This window comes from Anastrepha obliqua, chromosome 4 (assembly GCF_027943255.1).
Source record: "Anastrepha obliqua isolate idAnaObli1 chromosome 4, idAnaObli1_1.0, whole genome shotgun sequence".
NCBI classification, from domain to species: domain Eukaryota; kingdom Metazoa; phylum Arthropoda; class Insecta; order Diptera; family Tephritidae; genus Anastrepha; species Anastrepha obliqua.
Genome location: NC_072895.1, coordinates 112,707,514 through 112,721,185, shown reverse-complemented (window position 1 = coordinate 112,721,185; position 13,672 = coordinate 112,707,514). Strand labels below are relative to the sequence as shown.

General features: G+C 38.3%; 1 protein-coding gene across 1 annotated transcript in view; it reads left to right on the top strand.

Annotated features, from left to right (window-relative positions):
- LOC129244361 (death-associated protein kinase related) overlaps positions 1-13,672 on the top strand; it is a 44,397-nt gene that overhangs the window by 25,938 nt on the left and 4,787 nt on the right. The window contains exon 8 of the mRNA XM_054881981.1: positions 8,233-8,401. Within this exon, the coding sequence (XP_054737956.1) occupies positions 8,233-8,401 (169 nt within the window). The remainder of the gene's footprint in view (positions 1-8,232; positions 8,402-13,672) is intronic.

The window sequence follows — 13,672 nt, the reverse complement described above, 5'->3', positions numbered from 1 at the left end:
CATTGAGAAATATTTGCTGATGGCTCTAAAGACATTGATCAGCTTTTCCAGCGCCTCAAAGTCGATCGAGATTTTGAAATTTTTCAAAAAAGTTATGCTTATTTGAAAATTTCTTAAAGCTTCTTTGTACTAAAATTTTAGATATGCATAGAAGCAATATGAAGACAAATATGGAACACATCTACGTCTAATAAATGGCCGTCATGTAATGAAACGGCAACATTTTTCATAGCGCCTTCACAATTTCATCAACGCCACCCGGATTCTCGTCTTACTATTTAATAATTTTTCTAGCTTTATTAGCATAATTCTACATTTTTTTTGATAAACTTCATTACAAGCAATCCAACGGCCAAATTTAGGTAAGGACTTGATGGGAGAAATATAAAAGATGGTTATACCCAAGAATGATAGAAATAAGATTGCGCCCATCAGAGCGTACGTGACGTCACGTTTTTCCGAGTTGTGCAGTATTGCCATTTGCTCTTCACAATAAATTTAGTGCTTTTTTATACCCAAAATGCGCAAAGTTTTGTGTTTGTTTCTTTTTTTTAATTTAAAGCTACCGAAACCTAAAGTTAAAAAAAATCATATTATTAAACAAAAGAAGGTTAAAAAAGGCCACTATGAGAAGATTTTAGTGCTAATGAAAATTAGTTGGTTCTTATAAAATTTGATATTTTGAAAGTGTGAATTTAATTGTTTGCTCCTTTTAACATTATGCAAGAATATTAAATCTTTTTCTCTCAACTCTTCTTAAGATTGAAAACCTTTTTACACATTTTAAAAAGAGTTTGAGTTTACTGAATGCGAATTAAAACCATAGAGGTGTAATCGTTTATTCCGGTCATCAATCCTTAGTGGGACATAGGGCAACAAGAGTTGTATTCATAGTAAAAATAAGCAACAAAATACTACTGAAGAAACTATGACGACATTTTTACAAAAATAGTAGCTTGTCTTACTACATAACCTCAAATATATTAAAAAAGTCGTTCCCTTAACAAAAGAGTTTCTCTTAACAAAAAAACTCATAAATTAAATTGTACATAACCATAACACATTTTTATTAAGCGCACATTTTAAAGTTAGTTTGTCATGGATACAAAGTTCGTTAAGTAATTAAATAAAAATTTGGTGTTTTATTTCCTTTAAAAGGGTATTTTAGTGCGTTTTTATATCTAAAGCTAGGCAACACTGCAGTAGCGAGAGAGAGATTTGACTGCTGAAAGCAGAAGAGCACCAACAACAACTGCAATTATTGAACTAATCTTTAAAAAGTGTATATTTTACAAAATTATAAACATTACTTTTAATTAGAACACGCTAGAAAAATGTCAGGGAAAAGAACTAAAACTCCGAGACTAAAAACCAAAAACCAAAAATGCTAAATCAAGTTACGAAAATGGTAATCTGGCCATACTGGTGCTAAAACGACGTAACTCATTGTCAAATTTGCTGAGCGTAAAGTAACGGTACCACGATAGGCGCCATCTCATTATTCTTTCCATCATGGGTTATACACCTACCTGAAAACGAGGGCTCTCACTTGTTTGCTCTGAGCATATCTTCATATGTATGTATGTATGTCTGCCTCGCCTTCGATAGGTTTACGTCGCTTCGTTTAATAAGTAAGCAAGGCTAAACTTCTCCACGTAAATTTCATTCAACAGATACATAAACGCGGTATCGCTAACTAGCAATCTAACCATACCTCCAAGTCCATTTTTACAGATTTTTTTTTATTCTATATAATAAAAGTACTTTTATGTTCAAAATTACCTGCATATATGTAATGTTAAGTTCAAAACAACAAAAAGTAGAACACAAGCAATGGTACAATCCAATCAATCTGTTTGGCTATGGCATTTTCTCGTATTGTAAGGCATGTAACGTGTTAGTTGTAAGACCAGCAGTTCAAGCTTTAAAAGAGAAAAATGAACATCATTGCCTCTCTACTCTTGCTAACATTTCTTGTTGAGTAAATACATACTCGTATATGTAATGTTAAGTTCAAAACAACAAAAAGTAGAACACACTCAGCAATGATCCAATCGAATGAATCTCGTTATCTATGGCATTTTCTCGAATTGCAACTGTTACCTCGCTCTCTACTTGAAGGGCGATGAAAGTATTGTAGTTATAAGGCCAGCACTTCATGCTTTAAAAGCGAAAAGTGAACATCATTGCCTCTCCGCACTTGCTAACATTTGTTAAATATGCATAAATGGCCACAATCACTTCTTTTATGTTGTGACGATACCTGATTAGATGAAAATAAGTTTTTACTACTACACAGGGAGGCATAGTAAATTGAAAACTGTGAAGACGTTTTTCTCGACATTGAATTATGACAATAATAAAGTAAAAGAGAGATATGTATAATTTTTTTTTCTTTCTTTTTTTTGTTGCTAGAGTATGTATCATAGTAACACATACCTCAACTTCGCTCTTCTTGAAGTTTTGTAAAAACTTAAAAAATTAGTTGAACTTTCCGCCTCAGGAATAAAATACACGCAATCGATACCTTTGTTGAGCACTTAGCTCAAAATCTTTATACATTAAATAACTTGGAAAAATTGGAATAATATATTATATAAAATATTTTACTAATAATCTTAGAAATAAAGCATATTTAGGTACACTTGAGAAATGATATGATATAAAATTTAATTCAAATCATTAGGTCCGCTTCCGAGAAGGCACCAGACTTTGAAGTAAGCACCAAGTTGTAAATCGGTATGCTGATATTTGGTAGGTTAAGTTAGGTATGAAGGGCTGCTCCTAAAGTGTTTGTTCCGTGGTCACAGAGGCCCATTGCGAGTGTCCAAAATAGATTGCTCCCATATTAGTTCTACGCTTACTAAAAATATCTCGTTATTTTCCCCCCTCGACTTAAATTTTTTTCATCTTCAATCGTATTATAAAAATTCTAAAAATATGTATGCAAAGTTTCAAGTCGCCATCCCCGTCTGTTTGAGTGTTGTTTTTTTTTTATGGAGGTAGAAAAAGTGTTGAAAGCCGAAAAGTGTGAGTCTTGTTTTCGACTGCCCACTAAAAACCCACCCCTTCTTTGTGTGCTACGGTAGATACCTATGAAATGAAACTTTGAGCTATTAGTCCATAGATGTTACTGGAGTATTTTCAAACCTTCCCAAATGTCTTGATTTTGTCGTCTGTCATCTGTCAACAATATTCAGTTCATTGTTTGTTACGTTTCAATGCAAACAATGCATTTTTGTCGCTCTTAAAAATATCGAATTTCGTGCCTTCAAACTACGATTTGCGGACATCGTGAAAACACTGGTGAAATCAAAAGGAACCGAATCGTTACGGGTGATGAAAAATGGGTGTATTTCTCCAATCCCAAGCGTAAACGATCGTATGGTCCGCCCGGCCACAAGCCAAAAACAACGGCCAAACCAAATCGCTTCGGTCGCAAGGGGATCAGCGTGGTATGATTTGGTACGAGCTATTAAAACCAGGTGAAACAGTTGACGGTGCACGCTACCAACGGCAATTGGCCGATTTGAACAGCGCTATACACCGAAAACGCCCAGAATATGCCGATCGGCGTCACAAAGTAATTTTTCTTGATGACAATGCACCGCCACATCGAACAAGAGGGACCCGGGAATTGGTGGAGACGTACGATTGGGAACCGCTGGACATGCGGCTTACTCACCAGACTTGGCGCCTTCCGAGCAGCGCTTCAATTCTCACGAAGAAGCCAAAAAATGGCTCGACGATTGCTTTGCGGAAAAAGACGGCCAATTTTTTTGGCGCGGCATCCACAAATTGCCTGAGGGATGGGAAAAATGTGTCGCTAGCGATGGCTATTATTTTGAAGATTAAATTTGTAAACATTTTTTGTTAATATACGTTTGAAATTGAAAAAAAAGTCTCATGTCATAGGTATGCAGGTAAGGCTGCTGCTAGGCCTATAAACATTCGAAATTTCTCTCAATCAAAGTTGGTTTCATATGAGTTAAAGTATAAGGCACCCGCAAACGAGATGTTAAATGAATTATGCCTTTCTCTACTCTCTTCAAATGTGACGGCTAATTTCTAATGATTCAGTTGCTATGCGTAGCGTACTTTCTCAAGCGTCTTACCTAAAGTTCGACGTACATTTGTGGCATTTCTTCCTTCCTTCTTAGCTCTCTTTTGCATGAAACTTCTGTATGTAGCGCACAGGTAAATTAGGAAATGAAATATAATAAAAATCCAATCACACTTATGCGTACACATGAAATTCTCCACATTTTGATTAAATTAGGGATGTATTTTCTAATTAAAAATGAGCAAGTTAAAGACAATATTTTTGTTGCTGGAATTAATTGAATGAATTTCAACCAAGGAGGCAGTAAGTTGAAATAATAAAGTTGATGGAGTAGAACATTATTTTCACGCTTGGCAACGAAAGATGAAAATGATTTTATTACACGCTGAGATTGAACTAACTCAGCAACTGAATTAGGTGGTTGCAACTAAAACAGAATCTAATTAAGCGCTGAGGTTGAGAGGTGCTTAGTAAACGCAACTTCCACTGAACAACAAAACAAACTCTCGAATAAGGCACCCCCGTTTGATATTGCGGGCAATCGAGGCAAATATTTTAAGGACAATGATCTGAGCACCCGAATGGGTTGCTGCGTGACTACCATTCGGAGGTACACAGATTCGAAACACGGGACCAATTAATGGAAAGCTGTTTCCAATAGCGATGGCTCCTCGGCAGGCAAGAGCAAACCCTCGAGTGTATTTCTACCATGAAAAAAGCACTTCATAAAAAACCATCTGCGGTCTCGAAACTTGTGGAACACATCAAGACGTCGGCGTCTCCAATGGAGAATCTCTCTTGCCAACAAGTACAATTTTGAACTAAGTAGACAATTGAGTAGTAAAGTCCTCTCTCGACGAACAAAACTAACACACTACAAGGCTCTCAACATGTCCGTCCTATCGTACAGCGTAGAAGCTTGAACGATGACAATATCCGATGAGGCGTTATTGGAGTGTTTGAGAGAAAGATTCTGTGGAAGGTGAATGTCGCAGGCGATGAAACGATGAGTTGCGTGAGCTTTACGACGCCATAGGCATAGTACAGCGAATAAAGATCCAGCGACTACATTGGCTAAGTCATGTCGTCCGAATGGATACAAACGCTCCGGTTCTGAAAGTATTCCATGCGGAAGAGGAAGGCCTATTCTGAGTTGGAAAGATCACGTGGAGAGAAAGACTTGTCTGCACTTAGTGTGGCGCCGGTTAGCGCGAGAATGAAACAACTGACGCGATTTCTTAAACTCGGCCAAAATCGCTTAAGTGATCAACGCACCAATCAAGGAAAAAAAGAATGTTCGGTCCCTTATAGGCGACTGTGCGTCTATGTGCTCTACAGTATGTCATATGATTCACAATCCCAACCACCAGCGGGAGTCTCCCTGGTCTCATACGCTGACGACTGCACGAAAATGGCGTCGGGCAATGACTTCGATGGCCGGTGTTCCAAAGTGAACAACTACCTCACCGACCTTTCTCGCTTTTTCACTGCGAGGAATCTCCAACTTTCCCCCACTAAGTCCACGGCGACCCTCTTTACCACCTTGGCAAAGGACGTTAAGCTGTCCCTTAAGGTAAAAGTCTACGACACACCAATTCCGACGGTAAACAACCCCAAAATTTTGGGGGTAACCTTCGACAGTTTGCTCTCCTTCTCAGCGCACACAACCGCAATTGCCACTAAAGTCCAAAGTCGCAACAAGGTCCTCAAATCGCTTGCCGGCAGCACTTGTTCCAAAGACAAAAAAGTGTTGCTATCGACATTTAAGGCAATTGGTCGGCCGGTTCTGAACTATGCTGCGTCTGTCTGGTCGCCTGGAACTAGTAACACGCAGTGGATAAAGCTACAGACATGCCAAAATACTGCCATTCGGACAGCGACCGGTTGCCTCCTGATGTCCCCTGTTCAACACCATCACAACGAGGCACAAATGATCCCAGTAATGGAGCATAACAAACTGCTTAGCAAGCAGTTCCTGCTAGGATGTTACCGCAGGTTTCACCCCTGCAGACGCCTGCTTGAGCCTGAGCCACCTCCCAGGCACGTCAGGATACACGCCGACGAAATCCAGGACAAAACTGGCCGTAATCTACTGGACCTGACAGTGTTTAGACAGTCAATAAACGACCCGGGAGACCGTCACCACCTTCTTAAGCCCCCGTCCTGTGAATGCCGCAATCGGAGACCAACCACCACCTATAGCAGATGAAGAACTCCAGCTTCCTCGTGGGACACGTGTAACACTGGCACAATTGCGTTCTAGATATTGTAGCAGGTTAAACTCCTACTTATTCAGAATCAACCCCAGCACACCAAACATATGTCCGGCACCACCTTTTCACATGCCCTCTAAAACCGACTCATCTAGCACCCCTTTCCCTCTGGACCCAACCCGTCGAAACAGCATGTTTCCTGGACCTAACTTGATATGAGCTAGACGAAGACGACCGGGGATATGCCCTACACTGGCGGGGCTTCTATTACTGTTAACAAACAATTCACAATCCTCAAAAAGCTGCGTGGGTGAAACAAAGCCTAAATGGGTGGGCCATGTAAAATTTGCTTTTTGAATCGGCTATAAAAAAAGAACTAATCAATATATTTTCAAACTCTTTTTTCTATTTTGAAGATTGAATGGAAAATAAATTCGTTCAAATGACTGCCACGACTGGCTTTACAGTAGGCCATTCGATCAACCCAATTTTTAAGCACATTTTCGATTGTTTGGGCTCCAATTTCATGAATGGCAACTTCAATTTTGTGTTTTAAAGCATCAATCGTCTGTGGATGGTTCACATAGCATTTGTCTTTAACGGCTCCTCACAAAAAATAGTCTAACGGGCTTAATCACAGCTCCGAGGCGGTCAATTGATATCGGAATTTCGGCTGATTATTCGGTTTTCAAAAACGGTAGCCAAAAGTTCGAGTGTAACTTTGGCAGTGTGACAAGTTGCACCGTCCTGTTGAAACCAAATGTCGTCCATGTCATCCTCTTCAATTTTTGGAAACAACTCGTTGAGCATGTCACGGTAACGCTCGCCATTTACTGTAACCGCGGAAGAAGAAGAAGACTCACCACTTTGGAAATAGGTTTTCAATATTTCCCAATTTTGTTCAAGCGTATAGCGTCCCATTTCGTAAATGTCAAACCTTTAAGTAAATTATGAACACATTTGACATGTCATTTTCCAGTTACCATTTTCAAAAAATAGGTGGTTCAAAAAGCAAACGCTATATGGCCCACCCTGTACTTTTAAAATATACAGGTCATGTTGGCTAGTGAATTTAGATACTACATCAAAGTGCCAAGAAGCAGAACCCTTTTGTGGGCTTACAAAAACTCAAATACAGAAAATTAATAATGACTGAAACGACTCGGACGACACTGAATGCATAGCAAAGAACAAATGCAGGCTAACCAGTTTTTCCTACCTGCTAGAGAAGCATCAAGTAGGCTTCTATACCTAAGCTGTTTTTCCTACCCCCTAGAGAAGCATCAAGAAGGCTTCTATACCTGTATAGAGAGGGCTCACGAACTCCCACAAGATACTACACGGGACATTATAGACTTTGTTATAATTTCAGGAAACTAGAATTAGTACAAACAAGCATCAGAGCATCTCTGCTGAGAAAATGTAGTACCCGCAAGACGTCGACTCACACATCTAGATGATGCAACTTTACATTCATTGCCCAAATTCTTCACAAGTCTACAATTATAGACACGCGGGCTACATCAAAGGTCGCAGTGCAGTGCAGTGAACAACAATAATAATAAGTAACAGGAAGTTATGTAACTGACTTATTATTTAATTCGCTCAGCGTTTGCCTGCACCTCTCAACTGTCTTATGATGAAGGAATTTGAAAGCGTACACCGCCCGTGCGCTGCAGTTATTTTTTTCATTTCTATTGTTTCACGCCCTCTCCTATAAGCGCAAATCTCTTGCAGTCGACGCCTCCAAAGTCACAAGACTCAATTAATCCTGAGGAGGCGTAAAAAAAGCCGTTGCAGCTATTAAGCTCAATTAAATTATTTCCTGAGGAGCACGCGGCTCTCTCTCTCTTTCTCCCTGCTCTCTGCTCTTTGCTTAAGCAACCCAGCCTTCTCTTTACTTTTATTAGCATTAACTTACATTTACACACAACCTTCTGTTGCCTACTCTTCCAGAATAAGGAACTCGATACTACCAAGGATAATTTGAAGAATTTCATCGAACGTTGGGAGGAGCATCCGAATAGCCCCTATGTTTTCGATGTCGAAAGTAATGTGATTGCGCCGCTCAGTGAAACATCATTTAAAAAGACACACGGACCCGAGAGCTTTTCATCATCACGAGGTGAGTACTGCCGTGGGAAAGTACGCCAGCGACAGCTCATACTTGGCAAATGAAAGAAACAAACCACACAAAAACCGCAAAATATTTACGAAAAGAGATATTTTAAAGTTTATTAGCTAACTATTAAAATAATTTTTTTCAATATATTGTTGTTAATTTTCCAGCGTTTGTAAATTTTTATATAAATGTGTTATAATAATTTTTTAAGCAAAAGTCAAGTAATCTACTTTTTTTTGTTTTTTTAGTTTTGTCAGAATATTCAATCAGCTCTTTAAGCCACTATTGGCCATGAATTTAAACTACTTAATATATTTTTCTACACTTTGTTATTTTTACAATTTTTGCCTTTGAATGCTAATTTTTAACCCTATTTTTCGTTTACTCTTAACTTCTATGCTAAATGTAATAACTTTTTCTGTAATTATGTTTAGGTTTTTAAGTGTGACTAATCAACTATTATCTACATTTATTTACAAAGAAGCGACAACTTATACATAAATTAAAATTAAAATTAAATATAATTTCTCCTACTGTGATAAGCAACCAAAGTGAGAAAGAGTAATGCATAAAATTAAGTAATATAAAAAACAAAAACAATTAAATTATCATGTTTTAATTAACCAAAAGAGTTTCATCGATTTGGTGAATAACGCATATTCAAGGTGGCGCAAAATTAATCACCCATCGAAAGATTCATAATTCTTGCAAATGGCGCCATATGTCAACCAAATTTGGCACTTGTGACCAGCTGCAGCATACAAACAGACAAGCAATGAAGAATGAAGAGACAAAATAGGCATTTCCCTCACTCAAAAACAAATTTTTTTTTTAGTAAAAATTTATTCAAAAACCGAATAGAATGATTAATTTTACGCCACCTTGTACTGCATGTATCAGTAAACTGTTTACAGGCACCATGAAATCAGCTACAATAAATACAAAGAAAAAAAATAGTTTCATTTTGACTGAAAGTAACGTCTGTTGGAAAAACATCGAATATTATTTTATTCATATGAAAGACAAACAAACAAATACCTCAACGCACAACAACACCCTATAAGACAGTGCTGAGCACTTTCGATAAAAATTCCAACACATTTACAAGCATTTTATAAGTCTCTAATACATGCGCATTATCAGAATTGCATATACAACATTTTTTAATGGGGAAATCAAATATTTCATTTGATATTCTTTTCCCCTTTTCGGTATGAATTCTATCCCTCTTTTACCAATAGCAATTTCATGCAAGTGAAAAATATATCTACTGTACTTTAAACGGCACGCTTATAATTTGGCTGCTCTGAAAAACTTTCTAGTGCGACATTTTGCTGTGCTTGTTGTATGGTCGCCATAGCCGAATGAGTAGATGCTTGATGCTTCTCCGTGGACGAAACATCGAATTGATATGTAAGAGTTTTCTAATGAATACCAAAAAAAAATATTAATTTTGCGTATTTATGATAACGAAAATGAGAAGTTTTTGTCATCAGTCTGATTACTTTTTACGAAAATGAGTAGTTTGTCCATCAATGCTAATTACTTTTTGATAACGAAAATGAGTAGTTTGTCCATCAGTGCTGATTACTTTTTGATAACAAAAATGAGAAGTATAATTATTATTGCTAAGAAATTTGTGATGACGACAATGAGGCGTTTAGTTGTCAGCAGTTATTACATTGTAAGAATAAAAATGATTAGTTGCCTTGCCCTTAGAGCATAGTAGATATATTTTTCAATTATAAGAAATCGCGATTGGTAAAAGAGAGATAGAATATCACACCGACAAGGGGAAACTGTAAGAACTTTCCCATGGCTAGAACGAAAATGTGTAGTTGGATGAGGATAGTGATGATGATAATATTATAAATAAATAAATAATTGGCGCGTACACTTCTGTTAGGTGTTTGGCCGAGCTCCTCCTCCTATTTGTGGTGTGCGTCTTGATGTTGTTCCACAAATGGAGGGACCTACAGTTTCAAGCCGATTCGGAACGGCAGATATTTTTTTTTATAAGGAGCTTTTTCATGGCAGAAATACACTCGGAGGTTTCGCCATTGCCTGCCGAGGGGCGACTGCTATTAGAAAAATGCTTTTATTAATTTTTGCTTTCACCGAGATTCGAACCAACCACCTCTCTGTGAATTCCGAATGGTAATCACGCACCAACCCATTCGGCTACGGCGGCCGCCGTAATATGATAATATGAGTGCTTATATGATAATCAGCTGTCTTGTAGGGCACATTTCCATTTACTATATATGTATATATGTGCATTCCACAAAAACATACCGATGTAGTTTTTGTTTTTTTCTTTTTTTATCGAAGGGGGAATCTTTCATAGATACCGTCGACATGCACGATTCATACAGCTTGCTAACGGTACACCTCATCTGGGACCACGCCCTGTAAATAGTTAAGACAACTGTGCTAGACATGCACGCACTAAACCATGAACTCCGTTTTCTACACCACTCTTCCTGCTGCACAGCTTCAACGTAGTACTTCGCAGGACTGGTTAGCTACTTAGCCTCGTCAATATCTATCCGCTATGGCCTCTCGCCTGCTCAATGTATCTTAGCACTCTTTAAGTTCTTACAAAGAATGTAGCTGCTTCCTCCCACTTTTCTTCCGATTCCATCCCATAGCCAACTAAGTCGGTTGCAATTGGAAGTCTACTTTCTGCCGTAAACTGTGGACAGTGGAAACTGAGAAGTTCCGCATACTCTTTTGCGTTGGTGTACACAGGGCAATAAGAGCTAACATCGTACCCAAACCTATACAGGTATTTTCTATAGTCTCTGTGTCCAAAAAGGAACTGTGTCACATGATCGGCTGTATCACCCAAAACTACGATTGAGCCACGGCCCTAAATCACGAACCAGTTTATAGGTCTATCATCCTTTACTGGAGGTGTTCCATCGATCATGCCACTTTGTTAGTGAAACAAGTCTTCTCTCACCGTTTTGTTATTTATTTCGGCATCAGCTGCACATCTGTCATAGACTCCTTTCATCTCGCTCTCGTGTATGTCCGCTGGTATCATGCCAGCTATGACAAACGCCGCATCATTCGATATGATTCTGTAGCCGCAACATGCTCTTAGGGCACTTAGCCTATATACAAAGAATAACTTTCTTGTGTTTCCCTTCAGTTTCGCCGCATTTTCCCAGACTGGCGCTGCATACACGAGGACTGAAGTAGCTACGTTCGCCAGCAATTGTCGCCTAGTTGGCTTTGGGCCACCTATGTTAGGTAGGATCCCTGAGAGTGCCGCTTGGATGTTCGCCGTTTTCTCTATCGCGTAGTCAATATGGGCTCTAAAATTTAGACTGCCGTCGTTCATGAAGCCTAGGTATTTCAGTGCGGATTAAGAACATATAGTTTGCTCTCCCACTCAGATTCTCATATCTTCAACTTTTTGCAGCAGCTTGTTAGTCTTCGTTTTGTGCGCTGCAAGTTTCAGCCCCACTTGCTCCAACCATTCTTTCACCTGTTTTATCGCTTCGTTTGTTATATGTTCTACTTCTTGTATGCGCTTAGCCACCGTCACTATTGCTATGTCATCCACAAAGCCTATTATTTTTACTTCTCTGGGCACTGGTAAGCGAAGGACCTTGTCGTACATGGTGCTCCATAAAACAGGACTTAGAGCCGATTCCTGCGCTACGCCGGCAGTAACTTTGTACATACCGATTTGTATATGATGTACAGTGCACACACACACACACCCACACGCACAGCACTACTGAAATGGATCAATTGAACCTGAACAGAGGTAAGCGCTGTTGATCCAATTTTTCCGATACTTTTCATAAACTGCATTTGCAATTTATGCATTACTATTTAGTGAAAGAAAACGGCATTGAAAAATGTTTTCCTCTTAGCTGCAATTCGTTAGTGCTCACAAAAAATTAGCGAACACTTGCCAATCAATGTACATAAATACTTATTCATACATACATCAAGCATGGTTGAGTTCCCTGAACTCATTTTCATAGCAGCACATCGCATACTTTTACGTGGTGAAATGAGTAAATATATCTAGACATGAGTGGCGTTCACAATAATAGCAGCGCAACTTAGTGCAAAGTTTTATTAATTAATCTTTTTTTTGAAATTTTTTACAAAAATATAGTACACATTACACCGAAGTTTAACACGTTGACTGCCAACTACGAGATAACTCGTAGTATGATTTCCCTTCCAGGAAGCCAACTAGAGTTATCTCGTACTACCTAAAACTACCACTTTTTGTGTAGCTACGAGTAAAACCGTATTATAATAGTGTTAGTATCGGTACATGGCTTCTGGGAAAAGAAACAAATTTTGGGTTTGGCTTCCGTGAGCTTATTTTTTTATTAAAAAAAAATGTATTCAATATAATGGAAAAATTAACTCAAATACAAGAAATAAAGTAATATATTATTGTTTGTGGAAGTTTTTAAAACAATTTTCCACACAAAAGGCTGGCTTCTCTGGACAGGCTGGACAGAAGTAACGCGTTTCTCGGCGTTTTTTTTCTTGGGTACATACACGACATGGCTTTGTCGGACGCTGTTTTTTCCCCCGTTGGTAATAAACACTCTAAATAATGGAGCTCTTTAGATCTATTTTTTTTAAGAACTGGTTGAAAATCTCCAATCAACGCCAAGACGAATTCTTCTCTGAACTTTATCAGTTTTATTTTAGATGAAGCTACTTTTTGGTAAATTCTGTGAGCATTTTGTATATATATCTCTATAATATGAAGTGAAACCTTTTTCTGCCATCTAATAGTCTTTCTTAGAGATGAGTAGTACGAAATCATTTGATCTGATCGGTCAATGCCAGACATTCCATTATTGTAATCTCGAATTATATTCGGTTTCATAGAAATTCTTCCATTGCGATTGGGCACCTCTACCATTTCAATAGCGTGCATGTTTGAAATGGAAAGGACTTCTCGTTTGCCTTTCCATTTGCATACAGTAACAGGACCATTTGTCTGCCAAAAACACTCCCCTCTTTTTAGTTTACCACATCTTTGGGGTTTCCTTTTCTGTTACTTCGTAGGGTTCCACACACATAAGTTTTTCGTGTATATAACAGTTTTGTAAGACTAACTGAATTATAAAAATTATCCATGTAAAGCGCGTAGCCTTTATCGAGATAGTCCTCAAGTAAATGTAAAACAACGTCAGCAGTGTGACCTACATTATGGTAAGTTTCCTCAGATTTCCCGCTGTAAATTTTTATTTTTATTACAAGACCGTCGGACTCACATAGTTC